The sequence below is a fragment of the Euprymna scolopes genome, chromosome 39, assembly GCF_053919585.1.
Source record: "Euprymna scolopes isolate OS-2025 chromosome 39, ASM5391958v1, whole genome shotgun sequence".
In the NCBI taxonomy this organism is placed as follows: Eukaryota; Metazoa; Mollusca; class Cephalopoda; order Sepiida; family Sepiolidae; genus Euprymna; species Euprymna scolopes.
In genome coordinates, this window is record NC_136520.1 from 1,952,501 (window position 1) to 1,974,220 (window position 21,720).

The 21,720-nt window shown below is 33.1% G+C and overlaps 1 protein-coding gene across 2 annotated transcripts in view; it reads left to right on the plus strand.

Annotated features, from left to right (window-relative positions):
- Positions 1-21,720, plus strand: part of LOC145263605 (unconventional myosin-Id-like) — a 461,413-nt gene that overhangs the window by 411,334 nt on the left and 28,359 nt on the right. For both annotated transcript variants that reach the window (XM_080120445.1, XM_080120446.1), the window contains 4 exons: positions 3,568-3,772; positions 7,678-7,799; positions 13,232-13,333; positions 19,315-19,459. In XM_080120445.1, coding sequence (XP_079976571.1) covers positions 3,568-3,772; positions 7,678-7,799; positions 13,232-13,333; positions 19,315-19,459 — 574 coding nt within the window. The remainder of the gene's footprint in view (positions 1-3,567; positions 3,773-7,677; positions 7,800-13,231; positions 13,334-19,314; positions 19,460-21,720) is intronic.

The following is a 21,720-nucleotide window of genomic DNA, read 5'->3' on the forward strand; positions in this document are numbered from 1 at the left end:
TATAATTGTTTATTGTTATATAAACATGCTCACATCCCGCTGCTACAAATAGCCACTTGTTTCAATCAAACAACAGATATCATCAGGCAGCGACTTGACTATTCAAAAGTTCAATGAATAATGAATGTCTCTAGTCGCTGTGGAAGTAAGGACGTTTCCTTCAATCAAATGTCCCATGTCAACCGTTCTCGCTTTTCATTGGCTGGAACCTCTGATGACGTATGAGAAGAAAGGAAGGAAAAGAGAAAAGAGTAGGGAGAAAGAGAGAACTAAGGTGAGAATACAGCCTAGTCTCGTAGTAGTAGCAGCTCGCTACATATGTACGTGTAACTTTTATTCATATTCATTGTATAAATATATTTAGGGGAATTCATACCCCCCCCCCTTCGTCATTTGTTCCTTGTTTGACCCCTTAAAATCCGAGCGATCCATTAATATATGATGATATCTGTTGTTTGATTGAAACAAGTGGCTGTTTGTAGCAGCGGGATGTGAGCATGTTTATTTAACAATAAACAAGTATTATCAGCTCTTTTTATTGAGCACTATCTAACAACCTCATTGAATTCATTAGTCAATTACTTTTGAATATAAAGAAAAACCCGAGTATATATATATATATATATATATATATATATATATATATATAAATTTTAGAATGTGAGAGAGAATATATAATTATTTCCACACTCAGACAACGTCGCAGCTCACAGGAGCCATAAAAGACAACAAATAACAATATTTTTTAAAGATTTAATTTATAAAATTATATAATCAATTCTTTGTGCTTCAATATTTTAAGTTCTAAATTTATTATATTTTTTACTAGAATATCTTGTCCTTTTCTTTTCCAGTTTTAACAACTAGTCCTTTACTTTTCCATGTTTAAGCTTAACCATATTACTTTTCATGCTCGCAGTTTTCTATTGTATATATTTATGTTCAGGAATCTACCAATCTTGATATATACATTTTGTGTTGATGAGAGCAGAAAAACAAAAACAAAAACAAAAAAAAATTAGTGTGCCTTTGATATTGAAGATTGAAATCCGAAATTTGAATGGGTTTAATTTTATCTTTTGCGTTTTGAAGTGTGAGATTCATCGAATATGTTATCAATAATTATTATCTTTCCGATGAGGATAAAAGAATATTTTTTTACGAAAACGTTAAATCTTTAAAAATAAATTAAAAATTTAATTTTAGAATGTGTAAGCTTTCCATGTACCAGTACAGAAAGAATGCTTTTAAGAATCAATACAAACAAAAAAAAAAACAAAAAAACAAAAAAAAAAACAGAGTGTGAAAATTATAAGCATTAATTATATCTGCAAGTGTCTCTTTACGTGAAATTTTTTCAAGATACGGGAGCCCGTTACGGTTAACAAAAAGTTATCTCCTTTTTTGAAAATTAACTATAATTATGAAGATGTGGATTTCCGTAGATGATGGTTGTAACATCCCAACAAGTTCCCCCCCCCCAGAAGGTTATCAAAAACTGCCTTTTTGAGGTCCACCAAATTCTAATGAAAGTCTTTGTCAACTTGATTTATGCAATAAAGTATTGGGGAAAACACAGTATGATCTAGTTTATGGAAAGAGAGTGTGGCTCATTGGTCATTATTAGAAAATAAGAAAGGAAAAATGATTTTAACCATGAAATTAAAAACTGACTATAATTGATATTAAAACTGAGAAATTTAAAAATGCCAAAAATTTATGTTTGATATAAAAATAGAAAAAAGCAGTATATATATATATATATATATATATATATATATATATATATATATATATGTATATATATTGCAATAGAAAATGCGAGCATGAAAAGTAATATGGTTAAGCTTAAACATGGAAAAGTAAAGGAATAGTTGTTAAAACTGGAAAAGAAAAGGACAAGATATTCTAGTAAAAAATATAATAAATTTATAACTTAAAATATTGCAGCATTAAGAATTGATTATATAAGTTAAATTGAATTTTTAAAAAGATTCTGAATGCTACAATATTTAAGTTATAAATTTATTATATTTTTTACTAGAATATCTTGTCCTTTTCTTTTCCAGTTTTAACAACTAGTCCTTTACTTTTCCATGTTTAAGCTTAACCATATTACTTTTCATGCTCATATTTTTCTATTGTAATCCATGATTTTTCCAGGCTTCCAGTAAATTCACTTGTTCTTTGTTTAATTTCAGTCTTATTTTTTTGCCCCCATAAACGTAACATTCACATATGTAATAACAATGTACGGCACTTTCATTCTCTCTGTTCCACTTATTACTTCTATGTTCGCGAGAGCAGTGAATTAGTAGCAACACTAGTCGCTAAAGCAATGCAGTTGCTATAGAAACTAGTCATAAAAAACGTCGCTCACCTCCTTACGTTTTTTTACGATTTTGAACACCAGAAAATTCATCATAAATTTTGTTTTACTTAACGAAAATTAAAAATATTTTTTCATAATATAGCTGAGAAGGTGATCTATAAACTGTAATAATTGTTTGAAATTTGGTCGAAAAATGAGTGAGCGGTGAAGCTTTAAAGCAGTTCTAAATGACTAAAACTGCCACTTAACCATATATTCAAACACTATTGTGTTTGAATTATATATCTATATATATATATATTCATATATATATAATTCAAGCACGGTAGTATATATATATATATATATATATATATATATATATATATATATATAAATTTACCTGTTACCCCCTATTTTAAAAGATGGAATCGCCCGCTCGTCGCTAATAAGATTCAAGCAAGCAAGGATGCCTGGATGGTCCACAGAGTTTTATAATTATATGGATTATATGGATATGAATAAATTAAACATAAAATGCAAACCCCACGATATTATTGGTATTAATAAATTAAAATTATAATTGTACAGTTCCGGATTTGAGTTTTACTTACTTGAAACAAAAATCCTTTTTTTATTATTAACTAGCGAGGGGTACCCGGCGTTGCCTGGGTGTTTTTCGAGGTATGTGAAAAAAACCCGAAGCGTTGACGACGCACAGTTGGAAAATAGTAAAGTGTTAAAAAAATAAACAGGTGCACGTTTTGGATTGACGTGACGGCGATAGGTATTCAGCAGTTACGATTTTGTGCGGGACAGTTTTGAATAAATCGGTTTGTTTGTTTTTAAAAACCCGCTCCCTGTTTATTAGGAGGAGCGAAATGAAAGCTACAGTCTGATATGACGAAGTCGACATTGAACAAACTGGCTTTCGGCCTGTGATTAGAGTCGAGTTTTGCTTTTTTTTTATACCGAAAACCGAATGTACGCGTGCCGATGCGGGAAATGTGGAATAATTAACGTTTGAAAGTCAATAAAATTAAATAGACAGGCGAGCTCCGTGGGTAATTCTGAGATATTACAATTTATGGATGATATAAAAAGTTTTAAGAAGTTGTGAAGTGAGCGAGCGCTTCTCTGAAAGAAGCCTTTTGTGGACATCGAGGAAAAGCGTACATACATACATACATACATACATACATACATACATTTTCGCTTTTATATATATAGATAATTGAATTGTTTTTCTTTTTTAGGTATAAATGCATTTGTCCGGCTACGTGGCCGACATACCGCGGTGCCAGCGTTAATGGCGTCTGTGAGATTGTGTCACAACAGAAATTTGAAAAAGATGTTGAGTATGGCAAAACGAAAATCTTCATCCGCAGTCCACAAACTCTGTTTAACTTAGAAGCCGAACGAGAGAAGTCCATTCCTCCACTGGTCGTCTTATTACAAAAGGTGAGATGTTACAAGATGCAAGTACTTATTATGCAGTGGGCAACACGTTTTTCCATGAATGTTAGATGTTGACCAAGCAACACCGAAACGTGTGCTGGTCAACGATTATTATAATTATTCAAGACAACAAATAAGATATTTATTTATTTATTTTCGGACTGTTATCCTCATCTTCATAGTTGTTGGTGTTGTCTCACTATGTTTCGACCAACTTATCCTCTGGCCTTCTTCAGGTGATTAACCGTGATGAGATAGGAATGCTGAATTTCATAACTGTATCCCCAGTAATTACTGCCTTCCATAGTTGTTGTTGTCTCACAACATTTTGATTAACTAATCCTCTGGCCTTCTTCAGGTGATTAACCGTGACAGTATAGGAATGCTGAGTCTCATAACTGCATCCCCAGTAATTACTGCCTTCCATAGTTATTGTTGTCTTACCGCATTTAGGCTAACTAATTCTCTAGCCACCTTAAGGTAGAATTGAAACTGCTATTTTCAGGTCCCATGGTGCAGTAGATAGAGGCATTGAATCTTTACAGTCTCAAGTGAGCATTGTTTGAAGATAGCAGTTTAAATCCTATCAAAACCCGTAATTACTGAGAATGCAGTTAAGAGACTCAAAATTTCTATCCCGTCAAAGTTAAATATAAATCTTTTTTCAAGTAATGTTTCAGGATTGCTTAAAACATTTCTTCATAGACATTTTTTATTCTTCATTTTCCTTTATGGGAAAAGTATGCAGATTTTTATACACTAATTAACATACTTCTTTAACATTGCTTTTTATTAGTTGGAACCTCAATTCTTAATTTAACGACTACTTCGTAAAACAAAACAAAATTAGCTCAATTTACTATAAAGCGCTAGATAATTATATTTTAATTTGTTTTTGAGAAGGTGGGGTTCTTTTAGCAAATCTTTTCTAGCTTTCTAGTCCTGAGTCACTAAGGAAAAAAAATGGAATGATCTCTATTAACGATTAATTTGAAGAAGTATTATTATTAACTAGCGGGGGTACCCGGCGTTGCCCGAGTGTTTGTTTCCGGGACGGGGGGGGGGGTTTTAAAAAATGTTATGGTAGGTAAGTAGGAAGGATCAAACCCGGAGTCATGAGTAAAAGTAGGAAAATAAAGATAAAGCGTGAAAAAAAAAACAAAAAAAACATCTGCAACGTTAACAGTTCGGCCACCAAGAAAAGTCCATTCCAGTTGTTTAGGAAAAAAAAAAAACGACTACGGTAGGTCGGCACGAACGTGAAAATATAATGTGAATTGTCCAGCACGCTAACCACTAAGCCACAGAGCACTGCAGCTTAGTTTAGTGATTTTAAATAACTTCACATGAAAGAACTACGAAGCCAAACCAGTGTTCTCTTCTCAACTGTTCCTTGTGAACGATCCCCAAACGGTGTTAAGTGGTGGCAGGGGGAGGAGGAATTTATTAGAGAGAAAATATTTTACCACTTCCATTGATCTTAACCGATTTTGGCCGTGACTTCTCAGCAGAAAAAGTATAGGAATCTAAGATTGTCGAGGAATTTGAGAAATAATAAGCCTATAACACACCTCAGATATTGTTCTGCCGTTTGTGCATATTATATTTGCATGAAATATCTTGATTTTTAATCCTATTAATGTCAAAATCAGACGGGAAAAAATGAGTTCATTTTATTTATATAGAGATTACTTTCCTGTACTGGTCACATTGTTGCTATTATAGACACATTAAAAAAAAAAAGGTTAACAAACGTGCTTTTTAGCATTTCTCTTTATTGGCAGACACTTCACTTCTTAATTTACCGACCACTTCATTAAAACAAAACGAAAGTACCGCAGTCTATAAGGATTTCTCTTACATGGAAATACTTAAGAAATAATGGTTTAAAGATTGCTTTAAATATTTCTTTATAGAATCATTTTTTATTCTTTACTTCTCTTTTATGGGGGTATTTTTTTTAATTTTTTTATTCAATTTTCACCCCAAACAAGGCACAGTGCCACTTTGAAGCAGGGGGCTACTATTAGGGAATTAATTAGCGGGGTCATTATGAAGGGAGAAGAGTAGAAAGATGTTTGTTAACATTACACTTGAACTTCTGCATATCATTGCAGTTGGGAAAGCAGAATCCCGGAAGGGAGTTCCAAAGACCCGCAGTTCTGGGGAAGAAACTATTGGAGTAAAAGGCTTTCTTGCACCTAGGGATCTCTACTGTAAAGGGATGAGACTTAGTAGCTTGTTAGGTTTGTCGGGGGTAGTTACGTCGGGGGGGGGGTACAAGTGTTTGCAGTTCGTCAGAGCATTCACCATTAAAGTATTTGTAGAACAGGCAGAGGGATGCAACATCTCGTCGATGGGACAGAGGTTGAAGCCTAGATGACAGTTCAGGCTTTTTTAACATTGCTTTTCATTCGTTGGAAAGTCAATTCTTAATTTATCGATGACTTCATAAAACAAAATGACACAAAATAAGCTCAATGCGTTAGATGATTATAGTTTAATTTGTTTTTGAGGAAATGGAGTTATTTTTAACGAATCCTTTCTAGATTTCTGGCTTTGGGACACTTAAAAAGTAATTTAAAAAAATGGGATAATTTCTACTAACGATTAATTAGAAGAAGTATGAGTGGACAGAACGGCAAAAAAATAAAATGTAAGTTTGTAACTTTCATTAATAATCATTTTCCTGCCTTGACAGAGTTCAAAATAGACTTTGTAGTTTAGTGGGGGATGCCCTTTTCTCTTCCCTGCAATCTTCTTTTATTGAAGAGGGCGATACAGACAACACCTTTAGAATGGGTTTCCTATAAAGTTCATTATACAAGACAAAGAAAAAAACACATTACCTTGCGGTTGAAATGATGATGAAGACAAAGGCTTACAAACAACAATGAAGGCATTTATTCCAGCTGGTGATGAGAATGGTCAGGTATTTGATGCCGCATTAGGTTCCTTCATTTTGTTCTTCCCTTTCTGCCTCACTTCCAAAAACAGCTTAAGCTAACTCAACTCTCCTCTCTCAACTGCCAACTCTCCCGACTTTAACTCAAACTCCCAATCCTAACTGTACTGTATATATATTGATCTATATTTCTTTGTGATGGCAGAACGTGGCCAAACATGTGAATGTTTTTTTCACGTGGATATTGAATCTGCTTTCAACACGTTTCTGGCAGCACAAAGACATTCCTCAATTTCCATTGTCCCATTCTACTTACTCTGATCTAACTTGTTGTATAGTTATTTGCTAATATAATGGACAATTCTCTACATTCCTGGAATCGCATGTAAATAGCAATATGTATTCATTTTTAACTTTTGATCACTGAGTTCGATTCCAGCCTTCTCCTTTAATAATAATTATATTCGACCCTAATTATTTCATTTCTCTAAATACCGGGAACTGTTCCCTTCAATACACAACAATTCGTATTATTTGGAATCTTTGGAAAATCACACTCGAGACAAGAACAGTAGTCCAAAGATTCCAAATAATACAAATAATTACAAATAATTAATCCCTATCTCAAAAAATAATGGTTACTACGCTACCACCTTATATTCATTAACCCTTATCCTTGAGTGGCCTTCGGGCCTTGATAAGTGGTATTTCGTATCATTCGGAATCTTCAGAAAATGACATGCAAAATGTGAACAGTAGTCCGAAGATTCCAAATAATACGAGCAGCCAATCCTCATCTCAAAAATACAGAAACGTGATTGTCCGTTTCATTCGTCATTTTTAATCATCTCATAATATTCTTCATCATACAACTGACTATCTATCCACATCGTTAACTTTTATCCTTGAGTGGCCTTTGGCCTTGATAAGAAATTTTGTTTCTTATCTGTTTCGCAAGTGTTTTCTGTATTTAATATTGAATTTCTGTTTGTGTTTTTCGCAGATGTGGCGTGGAACCTTAGCTCGGAAGCGCGTAAAAAAGAGACGAGCGGGTATTTTCATCCTGAAAACTTATCGCAAATACAAAACCCGCGTCTACCTGAACACTTTGATGCATCTCTTCAGGTCAGTTTTTTTTTCAGTTTTTTTCGATGCAATTTTTTTTTTTTTTAAATTATTTGGATCCTTCCGACTACTGCTCTCATCTTGAATGTTATTTTCACAACGTTTCAGCCGATGTAACTGTTCTGGGGTAACTGACACCCCTATTCCTGTCTTCACATGGACTCTCCCATCGCTGTGAAAGGCAGCCATTTTGGGCTCTCTAATCAGAGATTCCATGCCAGCCTAATCGTTGACATGACTTTACAGACTCTCCTGTTTGATATTGTGAACCCCTAAAATAAGGCCACAACAGTAACCTTCAACCTTCTTCAGGTGAACTCATGAATCTTTCTGCATGGAATTTCGAACGGAAGCTTTTATTTAACCCAAGAACTAGTGTCAGGCGTTAGAGTCTGCCAACTAATATTAAGTAATCTCCGAATATAACTTTGGTGAAACCTTTCCAATAACTTGAGATGCCTTTTATATGTTCTTCAGGTCTCTGAACCATATAGCAGCGTAGTGATAGCTAGGGCTATGACAACAGCATATTCTTTTCATTGTTTTGACTCTCGAGTGTGTATCTTTTGATATCTTATATGCTTTTTTTTTTTTTAAATTACATTTTCACCCCAAACAAGGCGCATTGCCACTTTGGTGTAGGGGGCTACTATCAGGGGCAGCAACTACTGGGGCATATGTTGGGATTTGGGCAGCAAGATGTCGGTTCACGTTGCACTTGAACTTCTACATGTCAGTACAGTTGGGGAATCAGGAACCTGGAATGGAATTCCAGAGTCTAGCGGTTCTGGGGAAGAAACTACTGGAGTAGAAAGATCTTTTACATCTAGGGATCTCTACTGTGTGGGGGTGAGATTTAGCTGCCTGTCGGGTTTGTCGAGGGTGTCTACGTCGTGGGGGCACAAGTGTCTGCTTTTATATAGAGTGATGTGGTTCTCAGTTGATTAACTGTGTCTACCTGTATTTGATATATACTCGAGTGTCAAAACAATGAAAAGAATATGCTGTTGTCATCGCCCTAGTAGTAACACACGCTTCGTAAACACTTAGCTTTGTTTTTGATGCGATTCCCCGATCTGACCACACACGTTTCTCCAGTTTGCCAAAAGCAGAACTGGCTTCGGCTGTTCTGTGATTAATCTTAGCATCAAGCGTACAGTACTTACACAGCGTACTAGCCAGATATACAAAAAAATTGTCCGTATCATTTAACGTCTTACTAACAACCAAGATGTTTGGTTCAACATACGGCATTCCTATAAGAGGGGAATACATATCACGTTTTACAATGCAATTTGTATTTGTTCGATTCATTCATTTGTTAATTTTTAAAAAATTAATCTGTGTGGTGCATCACACACACACACACACACACACACACACACACACACACACACACACATATATCCTTCATTTTCTTCCTTTCAATAAAACATAACTTTTAAACCCAAATTCATATTAAATATCGGTGTGGTTCTATACACTAATATTGAAAATAAAACAAACTTTTATATTCTTATTTACTTGTATAAAAATGTTTTGTTATAAAATTTATATATATATATATATATATATATATATATATATATATATATATATATATATAAAAGTGAACGTGTCTGTCTGTCTGTGTGTCTGTGTGTCTGTCTGTCTGTGTACATTTCCCTACGCAATAACTCTGTCAATTTTTAGTCTATAGACTAAAATTTGAAATACCGGGTACTGAGATTTGGGAAAATCGATGTGACGGGTGTCAGCCAGAAATTTGGCTGTTAAGGGGTCAAATTTCAACGATTTGACCTTTAAGAACTCTACCAAACTCCTCCGACAATTTTGGGTCTAGACACTTGAAATTTTAGATATAGGTTCCTTGAACCTGGATCTAACTTAATAAAGTGATTTGAGCCCAAAACTATAAATTTTAAGGGGTCATAATAGGGGTCAAAGTTTTAAAAAATTAACCATTTTTTTTGTTTTTTTGCTTTTTTTGCACAGCATACACCTCCAACAAACACCCGAGCAACGCCGGGCACCCCTGCTAGTATATATATATATATATATATATATATATATATATATATATATATCTGTGAAAGTGTTTGTGTGTGTGTCTGTGTCTGTGTCTGTGTCTGTGTCTGTCCGTGTATATTTCTTTACACAATAACTCTGTCAATTTTCAGTCTACAGACTCGAAATTTGATATACAGAGCATGGAGATTTGGGAAAATCTTTGTAATCCGTTTTCGGCCAGAAATTTGGCTGTTAAGGGGTTAAAGTTCAACGATTTGACCTTTGAGAACTCTACCAAACTCCTCCGACAATTTGGGGTATAAACAATTGAAAGTTTAGATAAAGGTTCCTTGGACATGGACCTAATTTAATAACTTGATTTGAGCCCCAAACAATAAATGTTAAAGGGTCATAATAGGGGTCAAAGTTAAAAAAAAAAATTGATCTCTGTAGTCTCTACCAAATTACTCAGACAATTTCTGGTCTAAACATTTGAAATTTTACATAAAGGGTATTCAGAGATAGGGCAAGCTTTTTAATCGGTTTGGGTCGAAAATTTTTAGTCACCAATATATAAATGTATGTATGTATGTTTGCATGTCTGCCTAAAACCTTCGACAGCAAAGTCGTAACGTTTTTTCCTCGTTCTTTTCCTCCTTTGCGGTACGGGTTTGAGCCTGCCTTCCTACTATCACTTTTTTTTTTTTTGCTCAACACACACCTCCAAACACCCGGGCAACGCCGGGCACCCATGCTAGTATGTATATATATATATATATATATATATATATATATATATATATATATATATATATATATATATATAATTTGAGGTTGTTATTTTTCAAAAGTAGGGTAACCAGTGAAATATAACGAGGTTAATACAAGAGTGCTCAATATGGAAGTTAAGCAAGTTACACTTTCAATTTGTCTTTACATAAGCAGTAATGTGTTGCTACACGGTCATGAGCATGTTTCGGTCTTTTAGTATTTAGTAACTAGAGACCTCTTCAGGCAACAACGCTTATATTTGAAAGCGGAATTCTTAATGAAAATTAAAATTCGCCTTTGAATATAAGCGTTGTTGCCTGAAGAGATCTCTAGTAACTAAATACTAGAAGACCGAAACATGATCATGACTGTGTAGCAACACATTACTGCTTATGTAAAGACAAGTTGAAAGTCTCTTTCTCTCTCTCTCTCTCTCTCTCTCTCTCTCTATATATATATATATATATATATATATATATATATATATATATATAGTAGAAAAGTTAGAAAAATATATATGGCAATTAAGCTACACAGATTATCCGTGTTTCATCCACACTAGGATTCGTCAGGCTTATGCGAAGATTTGTTGTAGTCTGGCGTTTTCATATACGCATATTCTATTGAATTTTTAGTTAGCCAACCAACTTCCTAGTTTCCACTGCTCCCTTCCTAATCAGCCAATGGGCAGACACTTACAGAAAAAAAAGTCCCAGTTGACCTTATGTTGAACCCTTCCTTTGTGTGTGCTTTTTTAGCAGGGAGTGTAGATATCTAATGAGTTGACCTACATATATATATATATATATATATATATATATATATATACGCACACACATATATATATATATATAGACTACGACAACTCTTTGCATAAGCCTGACGAATCCTAGTGCGGATGAAACGCGGAATATTCTGTGTAGCTTAATTGCCATATATATTTTTCTAACTTACTACCTAGCTCTACCTATGTATTGAGCATTGTTGAAGTAAATACTTAGTTTACGCATAAAATTATACTTTCGTATATTAATTTATGTGATTAAATGAAGTAGTCATATATATATATATATATATATATATATATATATATATATATATATATACATATATACAAACGTGTCCATGTGCTAGACGTATTCATCGCAATTATGTAGAATGTAGAAACTATGCACAAATAGAATTCAATATAATAGTGAAACAAAGCCAATCATTTAATAAGAAACTATAAAACATAATTAATTAACGCTTGTTTTTCAAAGGAATATGCAAATTACTTAACCTTCATGTAGTCGCTCGCATACTCATGACTGAGTATATTAAGAAGTTTGTATAACTAATTTTTAAATAGAAACATTAGACCGGTATGTATTGATATCTGATTAAATTTGTTGATCTGTACGGAATCATTTTCATCCAATTTATTCTTCATATTTATATGCTTTCGACGAACTTTTGGCAATTTAATTGTACTAGCCTGGGTTCCCAGCGTTGTCCGAGTGTTTGGAGGTGTGTGTTGAGCAAAACAAAAAACAGTGATAGTAGGCAGGCTCGAACCCGTGATGCAAAGGTGGAAAAGAGATTAAAAGAAAAATCTGACGCCTTACCGCTACTCCATGACACAACCGGAAGTCTAAAGCGTTTAAATGTAACGTAGTTAATCAAAAGCAAAAGATGACTTTCAGGAAAGCAAGTTAGACACAAGGTCGTTTTTAATGCGAGGAAAAAACCAGCTCCTCCAAAAAGGGAGCACTCTTGCAGTATTTAAATAAATAGTAGTTGTCTCAGTATGAAGGGTTTCTCCTACATTGAGCAAGAACCAATTACAGACCAGACGCTACCCGGCCGGAAGGCCAGGTGGTTGCATCAAATAGTTTTGCTTTATTTATATGAAAAATGCAAACAATTACTCGAGACGATGGCACGGTGGGAATTTTGTTTAACTAAAAAAAAAAGATAGAGACGATGTCCGTTTACGAATGCGAGATATTACGATTTGGGAAATATGCAAAAACTTCTTGCGGCGGATACCCGGCGTTGCCCGGGTGTTTGTAGGTGTGTGTATTTTGGGGTAAATGAAAACAAAAATCGTTGGTTGTTTTTTAAAAAAAAAGACGAAGCCTTGATGCGCAGTTGGAAAATAACAAAATGTGAAAAAAAAAGTGTGACTTGGCAGGTGCCCGTTTTTGATGAGTTAATGACGTCAACTTTGAGGACAGTGTTTTATTAACTGTGAGTCTTTTTTTATACGAAAAAGCTTAATGCACATGCGGCAATCGAAAATTGTTGAATATTTATCTTTTCAAAATTGGGTAAATTAAATAGACAGGCGACCTCAGTTGTTAACTCGTAAATATTATCATTTAGGCGCGATATAAAAAGTTTTAAGAAGTTGTGAGGCGACTAACCGGTTCTTGGACATACACGAAAACGCACACACACACACACACACACACACACACACACACACACACACACACACACACACAAACATTTTAGCCTTTATATATATAGATGATTAAATTTGTTGTATAGAATCATTTTCTTCCAATTCATTTCTTCATATTCGTGTCTTAAAAGTGTTATTCGTGTCTTAAAAGTGTCAATATATTTGTTTTTATGTTTTTTATTTTGTTATTTTTTCTTTTAAGAAACGTCAAACGAAAGAAGGATTGTGGGAAGAATCTACAATGGCCGAGGGCTCCTTATGGTTTAGAGAATATTGGAATATCTCTCCAGAAAACTCATCAAAGGTGAATAAGCATTTATTCATTTCATATCTATATATTAATATACACACACACACACACATATATATATATATATATATATATATATATATATATATATATATATATATATATATATATACATATATATGTGTGTGTGTGTGTGTGTGTGTGTGTGTGTGTGTGTGTGTTATTTTGTGTGTCACGCTTATATCTTTTTTCTTCCGAGCGACTGTCGTTTAATTATGACCTTCCATTTCTTGTAATAAATAACTTTACTAAGAATTCTTCATAAGTTTTGGTTTCAGTTTTGATTATAGCAGAAAGAACTCAGATCACACACACACACACATATATATATATATATATATATATATATATATATATATATATATATAATTTTTTTTTAGTCATTCAATGTATTTAAAAATTTATGATGTGAAATGTTAGAGTTTTTATTATTCTATGTAAGACAAAAATACATTAGAAATATTTTAACTCCTTATCCTATAGGGTTTCGATGTCTACCATCTCTTCAGAGGAGAAAATATTAGCAAATAGTTATAATTGTTTACACCTTATTTGTTAAAGTCAGTTAGACATGGAAAATCTCAAATAAAAATTGATTGAGTAATTAAGAGTCATAGAGTAAGACTTTTAATTAATTGTATATCGAGCAATTTTTATACTTATGGAATATTACTGCCAGTAATATCTTGTAAATCTTATATTCACAGGTTTCCATACCAATTTTATTCTGAAGAGTATACATATATATATATATATATATATATATATATATATAGTTTTTTTGTTGTTGATTTTTTAAACGATATTGAGGTTAGTGCCTTCACCTTGAAGATCGGATGTATTTTTTAGAAATTGCCCATTTTTTTTATTTTGGACGTAAACAAATAATATTTTTATTTATTTATTTATTTTTAAAACAGTAATCTACGTACATGCATGTTTCGGGGCCATATCCCTCTTCAGCGTAGCTTGACTGTTATTAGGACTCGAACCCTGGACCTTATGTATTTTAGTCCAGCGTCTTATCCATTACGCTATGATGCCATGGACAACTTACTGTTTAGTTTTTATCGTTTATATATTTACATATGTTTATATATATATATATATATATATATATATATATATATATATATATATGTGTGTGTGTGTGTATGTGTGTGTGTGTGTGTGTGTGTGTGTATGTATGTATATAAATAAATATATATTTGTATATAAATAGCCCACATAAGCCAAAAACGATCTTATAGTACGATGTAATTTTAAAACACGACCTTATCATTCGACGTAATTTTAAAACGACTTTTTATATAACCAGCCTGACGATGGCGGAAACGCCGAACGCGCTCGCAGACTACGGAACACTTTTACACCATTTTACATATAACACAAGAAGGATTATTCGAAAACTGGAAAAAATAAAACGGAAAATTGTCAAACAAGAAAATGCTGTGCTGTTTAACAACATATGCTTAAAGGAGAATATGCTGCCTAAATATACACAATATATATATATATATATATATATATATATATATATATTTTATCAGGTTTTGGTTTTTGTTTCGACTCAAGTTGATGTACCCAAGTCATATGGATATATATATATATATATATATATATATATATATATATATATATATATATATATATATATATATATATATATATACATTTTTGAAATCACAACTTTATAATATATAAGAACCGATAGAAAATTGTATATAATAGTATATACGAAATCTGCATAAATTAACGTGTCATATTTAAGCATATTTTACGGTCCAACTAGTAAAAATATTTGTTAGTGTATTTGAATGTCTACTGGCACTAATGCATAATGAATTGGATGTGCATGTATTTAGCTTGCTTCAATATCCACACATGCAAATTCATTTTCAAAGTTGACATTTTTTAGAGACTGATGAGAGTGCGTCATAGGAAATCGAGTATGGATCCTCTTTGTTTGGATTTGAAACTGACAGTACTTAAGTTGTCCTAATCTGTAATACATGGACAAATATTACGCTCATATATATATATATATATATATATATATATATATATATATATATATATACATACATATATATATATATATATATATATATATATATATATATATATATATATATATATATATATATGATGGAAATAGTATTCTGACAAAATAGAGAAAATAAAAAGGAACAAACCGTATTATGTGTTCATCAACGTTTCGTCTTTATTTCATCCAGAGGAAGTCTCGAAATAAAGACGAAACGTTGATGAACACATAATACGGTTTGTTCCTTTTTATTTTCTCTCTCTCTCTCTCTCTCTATATATATATATATATATATATATATATATATATATATATATATATATATATATATATTAGTATTATACATGGGATAATTATTCAGAATTGGGAATCAGAAAAATCGGAACATTTGGCGGTATCAGAACCGGTATTGGAGTCGAAAAAATTTGTGCCTATTTTCCGATGCCAAAACGATTCTTTTAATTGTCTGTTTTATTTGATTTTGTTTAAAGCAAAATCTTGCATTGCTGGTAATAATGATAAAATAATAAATATTTATTGATTTTAAATCACCAGTAAAGCTAGAATTTTTGATCAGCCTCCGTAAGAGTATTTTGACGTTTAGGAAAATATCTGCATATTTAACATGTGTTTTTACAGAAATCGGAGAAAATAATAATTCTATAGTTACATATTTAGAGATTTATAAAGAATCAGAATCGGTATATATATATATATATATATATATATATATATATATATATATATATATATATATATATATATATACATGCGCATATCTCTCTCTTTGCATATATAGAGAGAGACACGCACGAAAGTCAACAAAATAAAACATACATGCACACATATGTGTATAAACACAAACACATGTGTACAGAAGTTTATGTAGCCTATTAGTTTAATGGCATACACACACAGAGCAATACTGTGTTTTATTTTTAATGTTTAAATACATGTGTAATGCGTTGTCAGTGTGTTTAATGCTATAATTAAAAAGCCAGAAGGTATCTCTTTCATATGTATGTAAGCTGAAGAGATCATATTGCAATATAAGTAAGCGTTCGGTTTGGAGACTGATACCGTTAATCTCAAATGTAGAAATGCTTAGATTTCAGCCAATTGGAATGCAGGGAATACGGAAAAGAAAACCTCATTATTTGTGTAGGTGAACAGTGGTAATAGTATGCGATGTGTATGAATTCAGTAGGCAGTTAATGGTGGCGTAGATACAAGAAAGTAGGAAAAATATAAAATCACGCGGTGAAGAATGGGGTTCACCTGGATTTTTATTTATTTCTTCCCATTTTGTTTTCATGAATTACTAAAGTAAAGTGTTATACTCCTGATTTATATAAAATAATAATTTCTTCAAAAGTCTCGTGGAATAATATATAACTAGCGAAACCTGTGGAAATTCCACAGTGGACTCATTCATATGTAATATATTGATGTTGGCATTCTGTACATGTTCAGCATAAAATGAGACGTTCTGATATTATTGTAGCGTTTTTGTTAAAACTGCAAAAGTATTTATCTAAGCTAACAAAGACGACCGGTATAGACCAGTTGTAAAATACGCTCGGTGTAGCCTGGTTGTAATGTATGCTTAAATATGATATTTTAATTCTTGCAGATTTCGTGTATATTTTTAGTTAATAATGAAGACAACGATAGGAAGTCTCATTTTAACATTTTATAAACAAACTTTATTTGTTATTTTCGTTAGTAGCGTTTAGCAGAAGAGTACAAAAGAGAAAGGTATTTGTAAGAGAGTTCCTTGTTCATACACACATGTGTATTTATGGTAGTCGTGAAGAGTTTTTTGATAGAGAGAAAAGTGTTTCATGTATTTAAAGATAGAATTAATATATTTGCCGGCGTGTTGAGGGAGACGATAGTTCAGTGTTTGGTGCGCACATGTTCATAGCTAGTAGTTGCTGGAACAAAGGAAACCGGTTAAAAGAGAAAGAAAAGGGTAAAGACTTCAGCGCGTTGCCGTGTTGTCGTGAGTATGCGTGAGTCATCTCAACGAGGACAGTTCTTTAGCATGACAAAGAATGCACGTGGAAATAAATGTAAGCTTGAAGAGAGATATAGCTAGCTTGTAATACTCACGTTAGGCCTGCGGCTGAAGCCCCAGGCGATGTGTGCTTCTGGGCAGAGCACAGTGAAAGAAAGTTAATGGTCTCAGGTTTCGCCTTTTATATACTCTGTCACGTGATAGAGAGCTGGCTTGTGGTTGGACAAGCCAGGAGGAAATAGATTTCAAATCTCAGAGTTATGAGAAGTAGCTCCTGCCTGTGTTTGTAGCGACTGCTTCATATTAATTATCTAAGCTAGTAGGGACACCCGGCATAGCCTGGTCATAAAATATGCTTAAATATGCGATTTTAATTCTTGCAGATTTCATATATATTATTTATCTAAGCTAGTAGAAACGCATGACATAGCCCGGTTGTAAAATACGCTTAAATATGACATTTTCATTCTTGCAGATTTCGTATATATTTAAAAAATAAAAAATATATCCATATTACTTGGGTGCATCAGCTTGAATCAAAACCAAAACTTACGAATAAATATATATATATATATATATATATATATATATATATATATATATATATATATATATATAATCACCATTTTCTTCACCATATTCCCTCTGCTTCACTTTTTTGTTATCAAGTAAGATCTTTGACTTACTTGTTGTTTCATTAAATACTTTTGCATGCAAAATCCGATCCGGCATTTTGCTAATTCCTACCCTCTGATGAGAAGGGAAGTATTTCTCCGAAACTCCGTAGATTAAGGACTATCCACTTATCTAGTGTTTCCTTTTCAGATTAAATATGTTTTTAACTCGTTTCAAAGTGTTTTTAACATGTTTTATTAACTGTTTGTTCGTATATATATATATATATATATATATATATATATATATATATAGTAAGTTATAAAATGTATATGACGATTAAGGAATATTCAGTGTAGCTTAATCACCATAAGCCTGAGGAATCCTAGAGTGGATGAAACGCCGAATATTCAGTGTAGCTTAATCGGCATATATATATATATATATATATATATATATATATATATATATATATATATATATAAATAAAACTTGAGTTCTTTCAGTTATGGTCCTGGATATGACCTTAAACTATATCCAGTGTTGAGGCCCAGCTTGTGGACTTTGGGGAGTGTGGAGCCACCCTTTAATTGCCATTGCTCCCAGGTCCACTCTGACCCGGAGTGGTAGTACCTGTTAGGGTCCCAACTATGGGTTCAATAGAAACCGACTTGAAAACAACAAATATATTCTATTAAAAATTTTTCTTCAAAATCTTCGGATTCGGCATTAAATAACCTGAAAAGGGTTGATATGCCATAAAACAAAACCAACCAACCAACCAACCAACCTTCAGCTATAATTGAAACCAAAACGAAAATTTATGAAGATTTCTTGGTAAAATTATTTATTACAAGAAATAGAAGGTCATAACAATTAAGCGACAGTAACTCGGAAGAAAAAAATGTCAGCGTGACACACAAAATAACAGACACGCTATCGTATTAATGTATAGAATTGTTTTAGGATTTGACTTATATGGTTTTGTTTTGAAAAATCTTTGGTTTTCTTTGATGATGGCTGCATATAATAATGTAATAAGATTAAAGTCTGAGACTCATAACAGCAGTCTAACATTAGATCCTTGATTGCAATTCCATGAAAATAGATATTTTAACAGTTTTTTGGTATTTTGAAAGTTAACGGATTATCAATGGCCATTCTAGGGTAATAGGTATTTGGATATTCCTCGTTCATCTGTAGTTGGACGAAGCTGATTAATATTTAAGTGTGATTGTGATGTGAATATTTTAGGTGAATTTTTCAAAGAAAATTTTTTAAATTTCTTCTCAGGTGGTGTGCATTGATGAAAATCCAAACGATTCCGAAAGACGAAAGGCCAATGTTTCATACAAAAATATTAACAGCTGAAACGTTGAAAGGTCGGCGCTGTGATTGGGGATACAAACGCAAATGGGAGGGTAATTACCTCTTGCAGGTGAGAACTCTTGCTCTTACTCATATTTATAGGATGCCAATTAAATGTCTTTTTTTTTTGTTCTGAAACTAACAAGCTGCCTGGCATTGCCCGGTCATAAAATACGCTTAAATATGATATTTTGATTAATGTAGATTTCGTATTTATTATTATACTAGCGGGGGGTACCCGGCGATGCCCGGGTGTTTGGAGGTGTGTGTGGTGTTAAATAAAAAAAAAACCCGGGGGGGGGGGGTCGAACCCGAAGCCTGAGACGAAGTTTGAAAATAAAATCGGCCAGCCAGAATGAGTTAGTGAAAGATGTTTGAATTTATTTAAGAACCAAATTGACAGGTGCGCGGCCGGAAGTCGTTGAGCGTTACGACGACGACGTAGGTTTGTTTGTTATAAGCGAAGTAAAAAAAGAAAACAAAGTTAACACTTAAGCGGGAAAAAAACACAAAAAAAACTAACGTAAGGCAAACGAACGATGAAAACAGAAAAACGAACACGTGAAAAATGGCTTGAATAAGCCTGTTTCGATATTAAATTTCAAAAAATCGAAAAAAAAAACCCATCTCACACCACGATTCGAACTCAAAACATTTAGATAATGAACCAAGGCCTTAACAAACTGAGCTAAGACGACGTTCACAAAATTTCTTCGGTTTTTCAACTATTTAAAGTAAATCAGGTCACGACGTCATCTGACGCATGCGTAGAATCGGTCATTGTCACGAGAGGACCGTTTTTGTTGACCCCCCCCCCTGTCGAAAATTGTCGATTTCGGGGTGAAAAAGTTAACGTTTTTGGCCAATTTTTCGATATTTTTCGAGCAAAGGATGGAGCTTCGATGTGATACCGAGTTTGTGAATTTTCGTCGCATCTGTCAAAAGTTTTTAGCAGACATCCAAACATACACACACACATACATACATACATACATACATTTTCGCTTTTATATATATAGATTATATTGGACCCAATATATTATAATTATTTAAATAGTTAAAAAAAAAATTACTGAGAATCGAAACCAAAATATTTAGCTTACAATTTATTTTTTTTCTTTGATGTAATGACTCACCTACGAAGATATGTTTGCTCTAAAAATTAAAACCCAAACCACTAGCTACTACGTTACGCATGCATATTTATAATGCCTTCGTTTGACCTTCACCTGGCAAATTTGATTTTTTTTTAATTTTCACACTTTTGAAACGATTTTCCTCGGCTAAAAGCCAAATATAAAGTTTTGCATGGGTTCGAATACACTATATATTAAGTTTCATGTCTCTAGACCAAAAACTGACAGAGGAGTTTGGTAGGCAAATTTTTTTTAAACAAATATATATACGCATACATAAATATATATAGAATGAGGTTTGTGTTTACTATAAGCTTTTAATGCAAATATTACACAAGTATAAATCATGTAGAATATCTGCATGAGTATAATTACACGTAATAGTTAACTAAAGATGATCATCTCATAAGAAAACCGAAAAAACCTAATAGAGAATTAATTAAAATGAATGTTTAAAAGAATATGCAAATTAGCTAGATCTTTTGCAGATGAATGCAATTCCACAACCCATATATAACAGCGTTTTATTTTCTTTTTTAATAAATAAAAAAAAAAAGGGTTGCCTTTTTTCTGTTGTTCTCGGCCTTCGGGCCAGGATCAAAGTGTAGTATCTGTTCCGGCAGATGCTGCACTTAAGATAATTTGTACCAGTCAATGGAGGGGAAACCCTCTATACTGGGACAATTATTATTTTTGGTAACCAGAGTGACCCCTTTTAGGGGAGCTGGTTTTTACCTCACATTAAAAACGGCCTTGTGCCTAATTTGCTCAGTGGGGGAGCAAATAAATACCATCTGTTCCGGCAGATGCTGCACTTAAGATGGTTTGTACCAGTCAGTGGAGGGGAGGCCCTCTATACTGGGACAATTATTATTTTTGGTAACCAGAGTGCCCCCTTTCTTTTAGGGGAGCTGGTTTTTACCTCACATTAAAAACGGCCTTGTGCCTAATTTGCTCAGTGGGGGAGCAAATAAACACCATCAAAGTGTAGTATCTGTCCGGCAGATACTGCAAGCAAAGACCATATGTGTGGGCAACCTCACATATAAGACCTTGGTCAATGTAGGGGCAACCCTTCATACCAATTGTCACTATCCAGCTCCCCTACTCCCCGGGGAGCTGGTCCCCATTTCCCCTTCACTCCTCATATTAAAAATTGGCCTTGTGCCTAATTTGCTTAGTGGGGGAGCAAATA